Raw genomic sequence first — 17,915 nt, 5'->3', positions numbered from 1 at the left:
TGGTGGCACCATCAGCGGCCCTGCCAACAATTGCCGAAAGCCTACGCGGGATGACGTGCAAGTAGGTGAACGCACTTCTGAAGTCGTCTAAAATTTGGTCAAAGGTCAGCACCGACAACAACATTGAAGATGAAATTCGCGCTAGGGTGCTGGCAGCCAACCGGTCATATACAGTCTGAGAAATCTCTTCCACTCACGATACCTGTCAAGACAGTCGAAGCTGTCGCTCACATACGCCTCCGAGACATGGACTCTGTCCAAATCTGACGAAACCCTCTTAGCCGTGTTCGAGAGGAAGATGCTCAGGAGGATTTTTGGCCCCGTATGTAAGGAGAGACAATGGAGGAGCCGATATAATGACGAGCTCTACGAGCTGTACGGAGACCGCACTGTCGTACAGCGAATTAGACTCGCCAGGCTCCGGTGGGCTGGTCATGTCAAGAGAATGGCACCGGACGACCCAGCCCGTAAAGTCCTTTTAGGCTGTCCCCAAGGACAGAGGAGGCGTGGTAGGCCTAAATTGAGGTGGAAGGATGGCGTAGACGAAGGTGGAAGGTGGAGAGCAACCGTGAGCGGTTTCGGATGGAGCTTCGTCAGGCCAAGACCGCTCAGCGGCTGTAGCGCCACATAATAACATTACTTCATGGAAACACTTAAGCGCCTTAGGTATAAACGAAGCTGGAGGTTTCATAGGAACCTTTGAACATATAAGGTATAAACGCACAGAGTTCATTTTTACCGACCGTCGAACGGATTTCGATCATAGTCCGTGCTCTACACGTACAAGGTGAATTTCAAATCAATCTCCCTCCTTAAGCTTTGCCCAACCTTTAAAAATAATTAGTAAAGAGTTGGAACTATTGGATAAATTCAAATAATAATAATTTTACTACAAAATTAGAGATAAAGATACACTTATAGATATTTAAGTCAGAACTGGAAGTGATTGAAAATATATTCAAAAAACAAGTTCTGCCAGAGGGTGATAAAAATGCCAGAGAGTGAATCTGGCGTATAGGTGGACAAGTTTAACAAAAAAACAGATTCAATGGGTTATCAACCACAGCTTTCCATTTTAAAACTACCAATTGCCGATCCAGTATAGCTGCATCATACCAAACAATTGCTACTAGGTAAAAAATGCAATGTCTATCTGAGTGTAAATAGGCACCGACAAAGGTTGAACGAATGGAAATCCTCATAAACTAAAACAACCAAAATGTCATTCGAGAAGAGGCAACGGTAGCTAGAGCTCCTTTTCGATCACAGTGCTGAAATGAATATATCTGCAGGTTTATCATAACGACATACATGTAATATCCAGAAGTTATTATAGCTCCATCGATCCAAGCAATTGATGTTTCCTGTCGCATAGTAAGAAATTTCCAGCACAGCATTATTACTTCATGACATTCTGTAAGCAATTTCTAACCAAACGGCATAAATTTAATATTACCGTCAAGTTGACGGCGTCAATACTTTACTATCTCCATTGGCGGTCGAAATACTGCACTATATGGTGTCGATGAAGATTTATGGTTAAACTCTACTAAAAGGATGTTTATTTCCTTCGTTTGCTTCACTGGCCACACAAGCTGTTGTTTCTCGATTGTACCTGCTTCAAGGACAGGCCGAAATGAAATGTGGTCAGCATAATTGTTCTCATTGCCCTTCGACCTCTGAGTTGAAATGTAACCTAGCCATGTAGCCGCTGTGCGATTTATTCGGCTGGGATTTTCTGGAGCGACTTTTTTTATAGTAAATTTAGTGTTTATTAATCTTTATCAGCGAAAAATAAGCAACAAAAGTAATCATACCACTGCAGTTGGTTTGAATTTGGCGACAAAATTTAATGTTAATCCGTCGTGCAAAGTGAAATAGACGATGTGTTCCAAACATCAACAAACTTCTCACCCGAGACTTATTCCGTATTTTTATCCGGTTTGATTCAGAAACCTATCGATTTCCCCTGCTACCAGAATCCGTAGCTACGATAATGTTTACTAATGTTTTGCACCTTCGGTACGATGGTTGATGGGATTTTTCCCCAAGACCGACAGGCCATTTAGCGATTCCGTCCCTCCCATCCATTCCGACACCCACGGCAACCAGCAAAAATCTGGCGAAACAAAACGATGCTGTGGTAAACCTTCACCTCAACCATAATGAGATACCCTGGCTAGAGAACATAATCGTAACAAATCGAAAGAGCTCCTTTTCGCTAGAGATTGCCAGTTTGGTTCAATGGCAAGATGGGTAAAACCTCTTCGATCGGTGGAAAAATGGTCTCTCTCGACGAACTTCGAAAGCCTACTGTAAGATAGTGTTTTCTAACCTCCTACGTACCGGTCGGACAGGAGTGCGAAGATAAAATAGATGAACATCTTGTATCTACTCATCCATCTTCCACGAATACCACAAGCTTCTTCTTGGTTCGCGAAAGCAACGGGAACGATGGAAGAGTACAGATAGTTTGAGGGAATACTACAAGCACTGGAGGGATTAACTGGTACGTGGTATTGAGCGAAAGCGAAGGAAAATAAATGAATGCTGGACAGATCGATCGCAATCCTTGAACCATCAAGACCCGCCGGAGGTGGTCTAATGAATAACAATTTACTCATATGATTTATGAGATAATTGACAGGAAAATCCGTTGCATGACTTGTGTAATAAATGAAAACAAATATTACAAAAAGTATGTTTTTGTTACCTTCAATACTAATAAAAAAGTCAAATCATCAAGAGCTGGAAGAGTAAATTTTCACACTAATTTAATGAATTTGTAAGCGGCAAATGACCCAGCATCATCTATGAACATGGTTATCAAAATCGTCACCATAATCATGGAACTATTTTGTCGCTCGTGGCACCGCCCACCCCGTAGGGATAATTAAACAAATCCGAATCACGCGCATTGTTCAAGCAACTGATGTCAACTGATGTGATGATGTTAAAAAGATGGTGGCCCTACTGACTAAGCACTTCCTGGAATCTGTTAGAGCCTGCTACTACGTGTATGATTTTTCTTGTCAATCTACAAGTATTCACTTGATTTTCTACAAATATTTTATTGAAAAGTAAAATATTCAACTAAAAGAAAATAGTTCCTATCCAGGTTCCTCCTATTCTATGTTTATTCATCATACTATGAAGAATGTTTACCTTCCTTTTGTTTCAGGGTTAGATTCGTTGAACAAATCCAAAAATAATCTGATATTTGGTTCTCCTGGGATTTAAAGTTATTTGCGATTTACGATAGCGGAATAGGATAAACCCTACCATGTCACCATTTTATAGTCCTCTGTACTGGTTCCTCCGCAGCTGAAAGCAGAGCAGGTTAGAAAATAAGGTAGTACTTGTGTGCAGGATAGTAGTTTTGCAGCGCATGTTTGATGTGTTAAACCATTCCCAGGAATTTTCGAGAACATTCGACCGAAACGTGGGTTTTATGTTTCATTCTTAACGGGGTCATAGAAATGGTAAATTTTCCACCAACTCCCGAATGAAACAATATCCACCTAGAGTCAGGCTAGCGCAAAGTTGTATCTGTTGAACCTGTGGCTAAAGGAAAATTGACAGCAACCCATCTGCTGCCTTGGTTACCCCTCGAGAAGATACTTCACGTAACTGCCTGTTAGCGAAAATTTTACGCATAGGCTGGTCGGGTGCAAAAGGTATAGTATTTCCGGTAAAAGAGTAAATGAGGCCCCGGGCTAGATTCTCCTCTTCCTACTGGTTCACATTAAGCGCCTGAAGCTATGCAAAGCGCGACGCATGCATACTTTTCAAATATTTGATCGCTAACGGTTCGCTTAAAAGAACATAACGGTTCAAACTAATCACGCAGTGGAGGTTGAATGCGAGTAAATATACTTTTACATGTTAAGTTACTGTAAGTTACTAGTAACTAAACTATACCACACATGATGGACAGCATGAAACAATGAGTTTAGCCGAAGAAATGATTTGGAAACGGCGGCGCGCCCGCAGCGAGCGAAGCGAGCGGACTGCGCTAGGTCTACCGAAAAAGAGAGTTTGTTATAGTTTTGAGAAATAATAATAGGGGCCCGTGGGCCCCCCTCATACCGCACCCCTAGGTTGATTGCGTAGCCGAAATTAACGGTACACACTACGATTCAAATACTCGTAGGATGAATTTAACGAATTAATGTATCACCAATTGCATACATTCAGTTTAAACGTCCACAAGAGGTGTAGCCACGATCGAAAACATGGCGGCCGGGGCCTCATTTACTCTTTTACCGTATTTCCTCTAGGGGAATGAAAAAGGTACACACAAACGAGGCGTCAGAAAAAAAAATGTCCAAGAACTTTGCCGGAATCGGTTAAACGAACGTTTCTGGAAATAACTAAAAATTTACACCTTTGGTACATACAAGTGTAAGTGGTTCGTGTGTTAAGCTGATCTTGTAGTTGTTAATAGAATACGCAGACATCATATGTCGTTTAAGCAACATCTGTGATCTTGTAAAATGCTCAGAAGATGAAGACAAGTTATGTGCGATGTATTATACCAATCAAGAGTCAAATAATTAATTCATGATGAATACCGCAGACCCACTTAAATTAAACTGTAAGTTGTGTGCATTAGCATATCATAACGCTGACGCAGGATCTCGGCCATAACAGAACATTGTATCACACGTCAATATGACTGTCTGTTCCACAAATAATCAATGTACATTCCATGTTTGATGCAAATTGAACGATCCGTACGAAACCCGACGAACGCTGGTTACGAGGAAGCTAGTCTGCATGTTTTCTGCAACAAAGTATAAATTGTATGTACAGTAACAAAGCCAGTAACAGGAAAAACCAGATTTGCATGAGCCAGCTCCATCAATGTTGTAGTCTTACGTTTACGTCTTTGTCTACTTAATGTAGGCCACATAGATTATCGAATCTTAAATAATACACAGAATTCAAATAAACGGTCTATTTAAATGCCACCGCTCGCAGCGAAAGAAATTAGTTTAAGAAAACGATTATTAATAATAGCTAAGACGAATTTAATCATTTGCCATTTCACAAACAAGGACCTTGACTATAAGTTTGTTGAATTTTGCTAGTATTCCAATTGTCAAATTAAAATTTTCGTTTGTTTAATTAAATTATTTTGCAACAACTTGTAGAGTGTATAAGTGTAAAAAATGAATAAGTACCAGTCAAAAAGCTCGGTGAATATGGAATACAGAACGAAACTCAAGTTTCAATGTATTGTGAATGAAAGCGCTCGCTACAACAGCACGAATTTATTTTATTAACCTAATTTAAAATAATCTACAAAATATAAATACAAAAAGTTTACAGATGCAGTTACCTAAACATGACCGAAATAAATATTAAACGAAAACAAATGATGAATTTCAAGTAATGCAATGAAATTTGTTTATAATTCGATCAAAACCACATAATTTGATAGCTTCACACGAAGTGAAAAATCTCCCTTACGCAAATCTTACAAACCCTGATTCATCCGAGATAAGCTACCTTGAAGTGTTGCATCATGCTGTTAAATATGTTCCAAACTTGCAAGGAAATTTCCTTTTTGGGATAAATTCGTACTACTTCCACGACATGTAGAGAACAGATACTTCTTATTGTTTATAGAAAACAGCTTAGTAGTAGTATACATTTTTTATTTCATATGTTGAATACACATTTTTGCAAACTTACAGTCAAATTGAAATATTAACGGGTACGGCATTCCCTATCCTCATTGCTTCTAAATGTTATTCTAGCTTTTCGAACCTTAACTTTGTATTTACCTTGCGGCGAATTTAAATTCCTTCACAGTTTTGGCCGAGCCAGGCTCAATTAAAGAAAATCTAACACAATTGTTTGTTCCATTTTGTCGACGTAGCGAGACTGTGAAGGGTCTACATCAAAAGAGAAAAACTTGTTGGAGAAAAACCTTCTTAAATGCAAGGAAAATGTATGCTTGTTGATATTATAAACTATTTTTGCTAACCTATCCTAACCCTAATAGCAGTAACACATTTTATTTACGTTGGAACTGGATTTCCTAAGTGAAACCGTTTGAAAACTCGTTTCATAGTTTATTTGAACTTGTACTACACACTCTTTGTATGAACTTTCTACAAGTAATGATAATCCCATCCGCTGGCCCGGGTCAGACTCGGGCAAAACTGTGAAGGGGTTAATACATACATTAGCCTGTTTAACTGGTGAGTAGTAGACATTGCGGGTTGAAAGCCAAACTGAACTTCTGGAATAATATTGTTTCTCTCTGCATGTTGCCTAAGTTTGAATGCTATAATATTTCGAAGATGGTTTTTCAAAGAAGAGCTTAATAGGCTTATAAGCCTGTAATTTTAACCCTGTTTAGTTCGAAGGCCTGTAAATTTCCTATAAAAAAGTAAATTAAAAAAAACAAAGCCTTTAAGTTAAAGTATACTAAGGCTTTGATGGTCAGATTATTTTTTCATTTTATATTTTAAGTAATATTGCAAACACCTGATGATGCACCTTGCGTTCTATTGTAGCATACGCTACGCACAATCTTAACCCGATACATTTTGAATCACAATGTCCTTTCAATCAAACAGCTCAAGCTAATTCCGTTCCACGCACGGAAACGAAACAGCGCAACCCCACAAGACCCTGGCGCCAGGAGTAACCCTGCGATTTCCCCCCATTTACTGCCGCTAATGGCAGAAGAAATTTATGACTCCTGGACATTTTATGAAATGAACTAACGCCGTTAACGCTGTCTGGGTTTTCATACTCATTACTGCTTTTCTACTATTTTTAACGACCAGCACGAGTATGTAATAAATAAGGATGAAGTGTACTAGACAAATGCAGTAGTATAACTGTACCATAGAAAAAAAGTGTGTCCTCGGTTGCTGAATACCAGAATCATTGTCAACGTCTCAAAAAGGCATATTTACGACGTTTAGAAACCGTTGAAAGAGATTGGTAATAATTACATTCGTGAAAGAGGCGAAAACATCTATTTTTACAAAAAATATTGCGAAACGGGAGGTAATGGGTTTCGTACACAATCAAAACTCGTAAAACAGGACAGGTAGAAAAAAAAAGAAATATTACATCCAACAGTATCAAATCTTACCCAAACTCCCTTTCCAGACACTACACATAAAAAACTATAATTAAAGTAACAGTTTCTACCACCATTCGGGAAACTCAACCCTGTGATTGTCCTTTGTTGTTAGATAGTGTGCTGACCTAAATGACTATGTCCTTTAACGATGATGTTATGATGTTATGCTTATTGTATTACGACGATAATTAGAAGTAGATGATTAGACGTCCCCGAAACTACTCGCCTGTTGACGATAACTGTCGTTTTTGTCCCTCCATTGTCTACTTTCTGCCTGTTGCGTAGGTAGCGGCCATACTAATGAAAAAGTGATTTTCGTGCCCCATCCATGAGTGAAGCGGGAAACGTATATAATCTACGCCCCAGGAGAGAATAAAATAATACAAAAATACATGCACAACACCTGGAACGAAACATTAGTTTGATAAAATATGCATAAGTTTATACTTAGACATTGGACAATTATTTAGACATTATACTTAGAGTTGTTTTGGTGAAGCAAAGACGAAAGGCAAGCAAACTTTTGGAATTATCCTAATTAATAAAAATCAAGCAAGTACGAAGTGCATTCCGTTGATTTCGTGAAGATGATAAACTAATCAATAAGTAGTACAAATAAATTGAGACGAGGTGTGATGCCAATTTGATGAAATGTATTAAATTACTCAAAAAACAGCTTAGATCAAATGGCTGGAAAACCATATAGCTGCAAACGAAGAAAAAACTGGAAAAAACAACCTCCTTCGGAAAGCCTTCAAATAAACTTCAGTTCCAGAAGCAAGAGGAAAATGTCGAAGCCCATCTCAATCACATAAAGTACGTCTCGTGCGAAAAAGGAACACGAACACGAATAAATTACCATCATTAAATTTCGCGTGAAAACATTAGAACTCGCGATACCGCTAGAACAAGCCTCATGCTTTTCGTTCAGCCACGGTGGATACGCGAAGGTCTAGTTGTTATGAAAGGGCGGGAAGAGAAAAATAAAGCGGGAATTAATCGTTTTTCATAGCGCCTGCAGAAAAGAATATCGGAAAAACAGTCTAGGAGGTAAGAGAAGAAACCCGGGAATGACAAAAACAAAATGGCAAAGTAATATCATCGCAATACGTTCGCGTGTACGACGAGACGTAACGAAGGGTGTGCTTTGTTTTCCAATAGCAACTAACGGTTCAGGAATGTACGAAGGACACCACATATAAAACGATCCAACACAAAGCACAAGATCGTTTTTCCAGTTCTGGAGAATCCGGCAAGCGGTTCCGGATGATTCTGCCGAGACAAAGTAGCCCGAGACCGTGACCGTGTGCAAATCGGTAAGTAGGACAAATGAAAAAAGAATACTTGTTTGAATTTGCGGTGAATTTTAGAGTATTTAGAAATGATAACAATGGCTTTCGCTCATCATATCTTCTTTGTCTATCTTTCTACGAAGCATGTGCAAACAGAGGACTTACAAATCGGCACCAAGCGGCGCAATGATCAAAAAAGTGCAATAAGTCATACTTTTGCCAGCCAAACCACTCAAATAGGTCTTTACATCAAATGTACTGTGCCAATCGGTAAGTGGGACGGTCATAAAAAGAACACTTGTCTGACTTTGCGATCAATTTTAGGGTACTTAGAATTGATAACAATGAATTTCGCTTATCACATCTTCTTTGCCTATCTTTCTACGAAGCATGTGCAAAAAGAGAGAGTAAAAATCGATCACCAAGCGGCGCAATGATCGAAAAAGTACAAAAAGTCAAAATTTTGTCAGCCAAACGTAAAGTTGGACACTTAGGATTCCTAAGAATGTCTGCGGCTGAAGTGTTATGGAAGCTAGCTTAGGCACGTAAAATCATTTTCTGATGATCTATGATATACTAAATTATTGTTATATGTATAAAAAAGATGAGTTTTGATAAATTATTTACACTTTGTGGTTGAAATATGTTACACCACTGCAAGGAATGAAATATTATCTTTTTTATCATATAAATCGATTAAAAATGCCGAAAGTTATCAGGTTTTATCAATTTAACCAAAGTTACTGTTTTGCGATACACTAACAATCGATAAAAAAGCCCATATTGTCAAAAATAGAACTTGAAATGGGTCATCTTACAATAAACTTAAAGGACGATGATGTGAGATTCATCAAAAAACCAACTGAATTGAAGACTTTTCCTCAATTATAGATGTCTAAGAATTTAATAAAATAATGAAAGCATTTAGAAGGTTCCAAACTATTTCCAGAACATACCCGCAGAAACCGCAAACAACGCCTTTACTTTTCAAAACCTTATATAGACGATGATTTTAGATTATGTTGAAAGGTACTCTTCCTATCTCGTTCAAATGCATTCATTTAATGTGGTAATTGTCGTCACAGTAAGTATGACTTACATATGAAGCAAACATATACACTTTTGGTTAGAAAGGCAGGCAGTTTTAGAACGTAAAACGGAGCTGACGAGTTTTAAAAAAATTGTTGTTTTAACTCCTATTCCTTGGAGGTCATTTGTTAATGTTGTAGGTGTTTATGCGATCAGAATGAACTGAAAAACTTGTTTTTAATTAAAGTACGATAAGTACCCATCACAACGTTCATATGATGAAGAAAATTATGACAGATGTTGTTGAAATAGTTTCACTATTCCAAGATTAAGAGTTCCGCCAGGTTAACTATACTCACTATAAGCTACGAATAACACAAAAGTTACTACTCTAAATCAGCCTCAAAGTTCAGAAGAATCTTTCTGAGTCTTTAGTATGAAATCCAATAGCCAATTTGAGTAAAATTGTACAGTATCCTATGTTACAAACACTGTATATTATAAATTGGTAACAAAACAGTAATAGGAAGAAATTTAAGCAGAAATGTCCAATAAAGTTAGAAAAAACTTTTGTCAAGCATCAACAAACAGTCATAGACTATAACAGAAATAAAATTAAATACCAAAAACTTCTGGAAATAGTTCAACAAACCACGTATTAAACCTGAAAAGCAAGTGTCCAACTTTACGTTTGGCTGGCAAAATTATGACTTTTTGCACTTTTTCCATCATTGCGCCGCTTGGTGACCGATTTTTACTCTCTCTTTTTGCACATGCTTCGTAGAAAGATAGACAAAGAAGATGTGATAAGCGAAATTCATTGTTATCAATTCTAAGTACCCTAAAATTGATCGCAAAGTCAGACAAGTGTTCTTTTTTTGACCGTCCCACTTACCGATTGGCACAGTGTATGTACCATTTGAATAGACAATTACATTCCAATTTAACAAATGATAGAAAAATTACAGGAAATATTGGACGAAAAGCAGGAGACAGGCAAAATTGACAACAAAGTCAAACCACCACACGATGCTTCGTCGCCATTTTGGTAATACATATCACGTACAAAATGGACATCCAGGGAAACGTAGTTTCCAATTTGTGAAGGTAAGAATCACCCTATTCCCCCCTAACGCACTATTACCAGAGCAATATATGGTAATCCCCTGTCTTTGTCTTCACGATTGTTCGTGTGTTTAAATACCCCCTCCTACGGCACGTATAGCCGTTTATGCTGACTTTTAGTGCCTGGCTCGAAAAGAATACTTTTCTCATTCGTGTCCCGTTATTTCCGCAATTGGAGTTTTTTGTTTCTTTTTTTGCATATTCGCGAAGAACAAAAGTTGGAGAAGTCCCCTGTGCAGTTTCGTGTCGCTAGCTGCTTTGAAGAAGAAGATAACTTACCTCAAAGTAAAAAGATTGTTCAATTTTCAAGTGTCCGACTTTGAATGCCTGGTACTGTACATATAGTCTGACAAGAAAGTATCCGTACAGTCACCAATTTCAACTTTAAGCCTAGTTATCTCAGCGACTATGTGACCTAGGACAACCGTTTGGACGGCATATCGTAGATAAACTTCTATTCTATCCAATGAGTACTTAACATTTAAAAAAAGTTACGTGTAGGTCACTTTGTTCTAACGAAACCCCAAAAAAGGCTCAAAATCGATGACAAAAAAGTATTTGTACACCCGACTTTCTTGACCAAAAACACCGGTTCTAGTAGTCAAAATATCAACCTAGCCATTATTTCAAGTTATTAAGGATCTAAAAGTATGGTGGTAACAATTTTATATCATCATTTAACGTGCAATGGCCTGTGAAACTAGGCAAACAGCTGCAATCGATAGAGAACTATCTTTTTTATGTGAACCTAACTTGGCAAGTTGATGAACCCTGTGGCAAATATCATGTCAAGTCTCAGGAGCTTATAATTTGTTGAATTAACCAGGGTATAACTAGACTAAACCCTGCAAACAGACATCTTTCGTGGTTACTCAATCGCTATGAGGGGGTGATTGCTAGAAAAGCTATGAAGTCCTCCATACTTAGAGTTCTCAAACATGACGAACGAAGTGTCTAGATCACCAATCATATGATTTGGATTACAACTCTTAGGAAGGTTTTTTGGAAATAACAATAACATTGCATAATTGTACGTTGCAAATTTGTCGTTTCTAAGGAAAGAATACGGAAGACTGGGGATATGCAAATCGCTGTATTTTGATGCCATTGGCGTGTCGGCACAGTGTTTTATACACTATATACAGACTTCATACAGACAAAATTAAGCAATTTTGGCCAAAAAAAACGAACAACAATAGAGACTTGACGTCGAACTCAATTATCAATACGAGCAACGTTGTTCCAACTATAAAACACAGTAGTTGAGAGTATGTGTTATGGTGCTCGGAGGCCATTAATCGAACTGGAAACATTGAACTAATCATAAATCATCTGTGGGACATGGTCTACTTAGCCCATTTTGTTCCTTAGACAAGCCAACCCTTGGTAAAAGTTTAGATGTTCTACAATGTTCTCTCTGAGTAAAATAACGATCCTAAGAATAGGCCATGTATTTTCCAAGAGTGACGACTTTATGAGATCATACGAGTGTTGACGCTACTCGAAAAGTGTCCGGAATCGATCTCTGTACAACATTTGTCGAAAGATGCCTAGATTTACCATCAACGGAAGATTATCCTGATCTTAGTAGACATCTTTAGAACTATTATGGAATCGGGTCAAATTTCCAGCATCTTTCGAAAAGAAAACTGGTAGAAATTATTTCTTGGCACTTACAGGCTACTTTTGAAGCAAGTGGCATTGATTGCATCATATTGACACATCATGTACGGATGGCATATCATCAATACTCATCATGTACGGATACTTTTTTGTCATCGATTTTGAGCCTTTTTTGGGGTTTCGTTAGAACAAAGTGACCTACAAGTAACTTTTTTGAAATGTTAAGACCTCATTGGATAGAATAGAAGTTTATCTACGATATGTCGTTCAAACGGTTGTCCTAGGTCACGTAGTCGCTGAGATAATTATGCTTAAAGTTGAAATTGATGACTGTACGAATACTTTCTTGTCAGACTGTATACAGTCCGCTGCAAGTAAAATCGGACGCTCGAAAAATGAGACGGTCTGCTGTCTTTCCACAAGCCTGCAGCATTCCCGGAACCGAATATTGACCTTCAACGTATAAATTTCTTTTCATTAACTCTTCCACTATGTTAGTAAATTGAAAACAGAATCTAAATCTATTGTTTCTCTGAGATATAGCCCAAAATGTGGGCGAAGACCCGAAAAGCGGGCACGCAAGTAAAATCGGCCAGGTAGGTTTCTTTGCCATTTGGTGCACTTTAAGTGGCCGCATGTCGTTCTAGCACCGCATTTATGGGTTAGCCACTATTGTTCTTTGTAGTTGCAAGGTAGACAACAAAATTATGAAACAAAAATACTCAAATTTTAATCAGAAGCAACGTACTTAAACTTCTTGGTATCAGATGGGCTTATGCCCAGATTATGATCAGTAAGATGGCCCAAACATGAAGGTAAACTAGCTGCGATGAACGCAGAAAAGAATTGGATCCTTAAACTACCATGGAGGAAATAGGCCCATTGCTGGCATACTGTTTGTTGTGCCGTGGTGTCATCAATAGGGTGTAGGTGCAGACAGCGTGTAGAATATGGATCTCATTGCTATTGGACTAAAGTAAAAGGTTTATAGCTTACCTAGTCATTCTTTTTCGGATAGCCTCAAGTCGGTTTGTCCAGAACGCGACACTTGGGCTCCACACTACAGAACCGAATTCTAATGTTGATCTTACAACGCTGCAGTAAATAGTTTTTAAACACTGATGGTCCCTAAAATCAGACGTCATTTTTCTCACTAGCCCTAACGTCCTATTGCTTTTCTTTAAAATACTGTCATAGTTTGGTAAAAAGGATAACTTATTATCTAAAAGGGCTCCTAGATCACTAATTCGGTCGGTGTGCGTTATAATTGCTTGCCTTATTCTATAGTCAGCATGAACAGGCTTTTTTAGACTAGCAAATGATATCACAGAGAATTTTTCAACACATGACCATAAGATGAAACCAAAAACACAGAGGCCTAGGCATGGTGGGAAGCAACAAAGTTCGGCGAATACACGCTGGAGCCGGTGACCACTTCGCGAGCATAATCATGGGGCCTCGCTACGACAGCCTCGAAAGGCCCCAGCGGTTGAGCCCGCTGGTTGATCGGAATGGCCGAACTGAGCACTGCTTCGGAAGAAAGCCCATAACGCCATGTAGATCTCTTGGCTTGACCACCTGGGTTCGAAAGAGTAGTAAAGGCCTCTGTCCACGGGGCCACCATTGTTCGCATTTCGGTGGACAACGGCTCAAGAATAGCATACTTCAAAGACGACACGACTGAATTAATCGCAAAGATATACGCCTCCGGCAGGCTGACTTCCTTTATCGTTTGCTTCTTGGGTTTAGGCCTTGGTGCAGAAAGGGAGCCGAATAGCAGCGGAGCCGAATAGTTTCCTGACTGATATGATTGAATGAGAATTGTTAATAGAAAGAATGGAAGCGTATTTCCAGGGTTTCTTTTCTAAGTTGCCTTTAAACTCGTGTTGGAACTTAAAATCAAGTGTTCATGTCACCGATCTAGCAACTTAATTCTTGATTAAAAACCAAACGACTATAAGTAACTGAGACTTCTGAATTACTAAGAATGGTTCAGTGTCATCAATTTCCTTAGTCAGGGTGGAGCCTAAATCGAGTTACAAGCACAACATTTTATTTTTCTCATGTTTCCATTAGATTAAGATGTTTCAATTAATTTAATGATGATTAAGAATTAAATCTGGAACATAGTGCCTGGTTGTATTGAAATCATACGTTATTATTTATTCGAAATCATCCAGTTAAAGTTATAATAATGTTGGTCTTATTATATCTACTGTAAAACGTCAATCCTTCAGGATGTTTTAACCTATTTAGTTTTATTTCAAAGCAATCGTTATCTCAAAATGACCTAAAATATTTGAATCCAAGAATGTACCAAACACATCAAAAGCTAAAACATAAAAAAGTCTAGTAACGTAGATCTTCCGCAGTGCTAACAGATAGTATTACTTTTCTGCCTGGTAGTTCACTATTGTTATAAATTAGTTTTTACAAAGTATAATTCCCTGTGTGTTGCGGCTATGCGACAACCAAGCGGTAGCGTAGATTAAAAAATTGGCCCATGAGCGCCGGGGCTCACCAGCTCGACGAAGTGGGTTCGAATCCCAACCGAGTCCGGACCCTTACCTGTACGAAGGCACTGACTATCCACGTACGCCAAGATGAAGTATTCCCTCGGTTTCATGTATCAGCTGTAAATGGACTAGTTGTTTCTTCCGAATTGATCGTGAAACGTTTATTCACAATGGCCATCGCCTTGTCAACGTGCAACTGAACCAAAATAACGATTTTTGTTCCACTTGAACAGCCAAGCAAAAAAGCCAGGAATTAAGCGGGGCCTAGGTTTTTCGCTAGACATTCCTTTCTTTTTTTGAATTTTCAATTGGTTCAACTCCCTCGTTTTGATGTAAATAATGCTCTCATGATTCTCGAAAAACGGACCAGGAAACCACGGGTCACGGAAAAACCGTTGTAGACATCCTGATGTTGTACAGCCATAGTTGATCACGGCACTTTCGAATCGTTCAAGCAACTTAACCTTCCTGTAAATGCTAATAAACTCCGACTGTTGACGAATAGCAGCAATATCGCTGACCGCAAGACCGTTCATAAGATTCAGAATAACGATTGGCGCAACGAATACGAACGCAACGAATAGCAACCACTTTCCGCCATCGAAATCAATGTTGGCCGCCTCAAACTCGCCGGTAGTCATAACCAATGTTTTAATGATGGCATTCCAGAACGTTGGAAAATTGTTGAAGTTCTTTTCGGCACTTTTGTTCTGAGAGTCCTTTTTGGAATAGTAAGTGGCGGAGTAATCTGCTGGCTCGTTGTTCGTCCGATAAAATGAATAGATGAACGCACCGATCACTGGAGTGAAAGAGAGAAAACTCTTGAAAAAACTGATCGCAACCGTTTTGAACATGTAAAGCGTAATGGACAGCTTGTTCCATGATGCACCGAGTAGAAATGTTGCTTGAAGGGACAAACTGACTACCACAAACGAAGAAACAATTGGCACAGCTTTACACACTCCACCACGTTCGTATTCACATCCTAAGACTGCGCTTATCAACACTAGATTGATGATATCGACTAGGTTCGCTAGCGTGATGTAAAACCGTCGCCGCAACCGCCACTGCGTAATTTCCCGAACCAATAATATCAATGCTCCGATTATCGTACCCGCCATAGACCAATTTTTGCAGCTTCCCGGTTCTAAAAGTGTATAAATTGCAAATGTGGACATTGTTATCGACGTGAGCAAAAAATTCAGGATATTTCAGTGGCAAAGACGCTCCCACTTCATTGTTATGAACGCAATGATGACTGGATGCATGAGGAACTCCTTGCGATCCTTAGACTGGGAAATCAAACGCAAAGCGGTCATGTCGTTCACAGTGCGAGTGAAACGGTATTTGGAATTGTATAACTCGTTCATTGGCTTGAACCATGGTAAACAACTCAACCAGTTTCCACAGCACGATACCTTCGCTTTGGATTCAGTTGATTCCTTTTTCGGTGGCGGCTGGAGGAAATTCACGTCGAATTTTAATTCAGTCCGATATTGAACTCTGATACATTTGTCCAGATAATCATTCCAAAACTGCCTTCTCCCGTACTCGATGGGTGTTAAACATTGATTATTCATGAGTCCTATTAATCCATGGCTTCGTTTTAGCATGAGCAAGGCCAAGTTTTCATATCCATAACTGAGTGCCAGATGCAAAGCCGTGTTTCCATTCACGTTCACACGGTACATGTCAACTTTCCTGTGGTTGTTGATCAAGATTTCCATACAATCCAGCAAGAAGATCGAATCCTTTTTCTGTTTCATCGTGTACGCTCCATTCAGCGTGTTAATCAACAGAGGATTCTGATTCACCAACAGCCTATCGTTCATCTTCTGTAAAAACATGTTTAACAAGGCCTTGTTTCCATTAAGACATACCGTTTTTAGCAGACCTTTCAACTCATTACGATGAACCATTTGGATTTCTTCTTGTTTGTTCTCCTGCGTCGCTTTGTTCTCCTCTAGCTTAAAGATTTCTTTTGATGCCTTCTTAATGATATGACCCACGAAAGGCGTATAATTTCGTTCGACAGCCACATGTAAAAGCAGCGTTATAACTTTTTTAACATTGGCACTGGTAACCTGGAAATCTGTCCAATAATGTTTAAACTTTTCCAAATCTTTAAAGTAGATGAATATTTCAACTAGTTCTAGCGTGACACACACGTCCATGTCTTCAGTTTTCTTATAAAACTTCACGATTCGTTTTCTGGACACATCCTTGCCTTCGCCATGTAACTGCTTTGGCGGATTTTCAGTTATTGCAACATTCGATTTAGCATTAAGTTTGATTATCTCGACTACATCTGCTTCTGTATCATACTTTCGCAGGAAATCAAAGGGCAGTGCGCTTTCGTTCATGTAGATGTTAAAATCGGCTCCTTTTACCAGCAATCTTTTTATAAGCTTCATTATATGGGTTGGTGCGTTCATTTCTGTTTCGCGCTTCTTACTCCAGCCATACATCACGCATAGAATTGCCAGAGGCGTTTCCCTACGCTTATTGCGTAGGTTAACCTCGGTCTCAGGTTCCTCCAAGAGCCATTTAATGAAATCCTCATTCAACTGCCTTACCGCACAATGCAGAGGTGTGTCCAGTTCTCGCATCGTTCTTGGGTCGTTGTTGGTTTTTGGTCGTGGTTGTTTCTTGGTCTTGTCCTTTTGTTCCTTGGACTTGTTCATCTCGGTGTCATTCTTTAGTAGGAGCTTACCTTCGATGCGCTGAAACAAGTATATTTTGCATTACAATGCTCTGTTCATCACAACATATTCCTACCTCTTTGTGCGCTTTGAAACGTTTGATGAACAATTTCAAAAATTCAGCATATTTAGCGATGTCTTTGAGCATTCTCAGCAATACTTCCTGAAGGTTAAAACGGTTTAAAAAACTTTTCTGATCAGGAACGTGGGGCATCACGTTTTGCAAATTCTTCTCGTTTTGCTTATAGTATGCCTCCATTATCTCTATTTTTCCGTCAGCCAATATTCCCTTGAATTCTTCCAACTTTGCGGGTCTATTATCTACCGTTATGGTATCGATAACGTCATTAAAGCACTTTTGAACCTCCTACAAAATGTTAAACGACAAATAATTATGTTGTTTTTTCATCTTTATCACATCACTCAATCATCATGACGTGGTTTCACATTCCATTAATTGAATGCTTTATACCAACCTCTATTTCTTTGTTAGATAGGTTTATTTTCTTATTTGGAG

The 17,915-nt window shown here is 38.9% G+C and overlaps 1 protein-coding gene across 1 annotated transcript; it reads right to left on the bottom strand.

Annotated features, from left to right (window-relative positions):
* Positions 1 to 662: 662 nt before the first annotated feature.
* LOC131293614 (transient receptor potential cation channel protein painless-like) lies at positions 663 to 17,657 on the bottom strand. The gene is given in 3 exon segments (XM_058321692.1): positions 663 to 697; positions 15,115 to 17,419; positions 17,475 to 17,657. Coding segments are annotated over 3 exon segments (2,523 nt in total).
* Between the last annotated feature and the right edge of the window lie 258 nt (positions 17,658 to 17,915).

Source organism: Anopheles ziemanni, chromosome 2 (assembly GCF_943734765.1).
Source record: "Anopheles ziemanni chromosome 2, idAnoZiCoDA_A2_x.2, whole genome shotgun sequence".
NCBI lineage: Eukaryota > Metazoa > Arthropoda > Insecta > Diptera > Culicidae > Anopheles > Anopheles ziemanni.
Note: the sequence above shows the minus strand (reverse complement) of the source record. Positions and strands in the feature narration are given on the sequence as shown.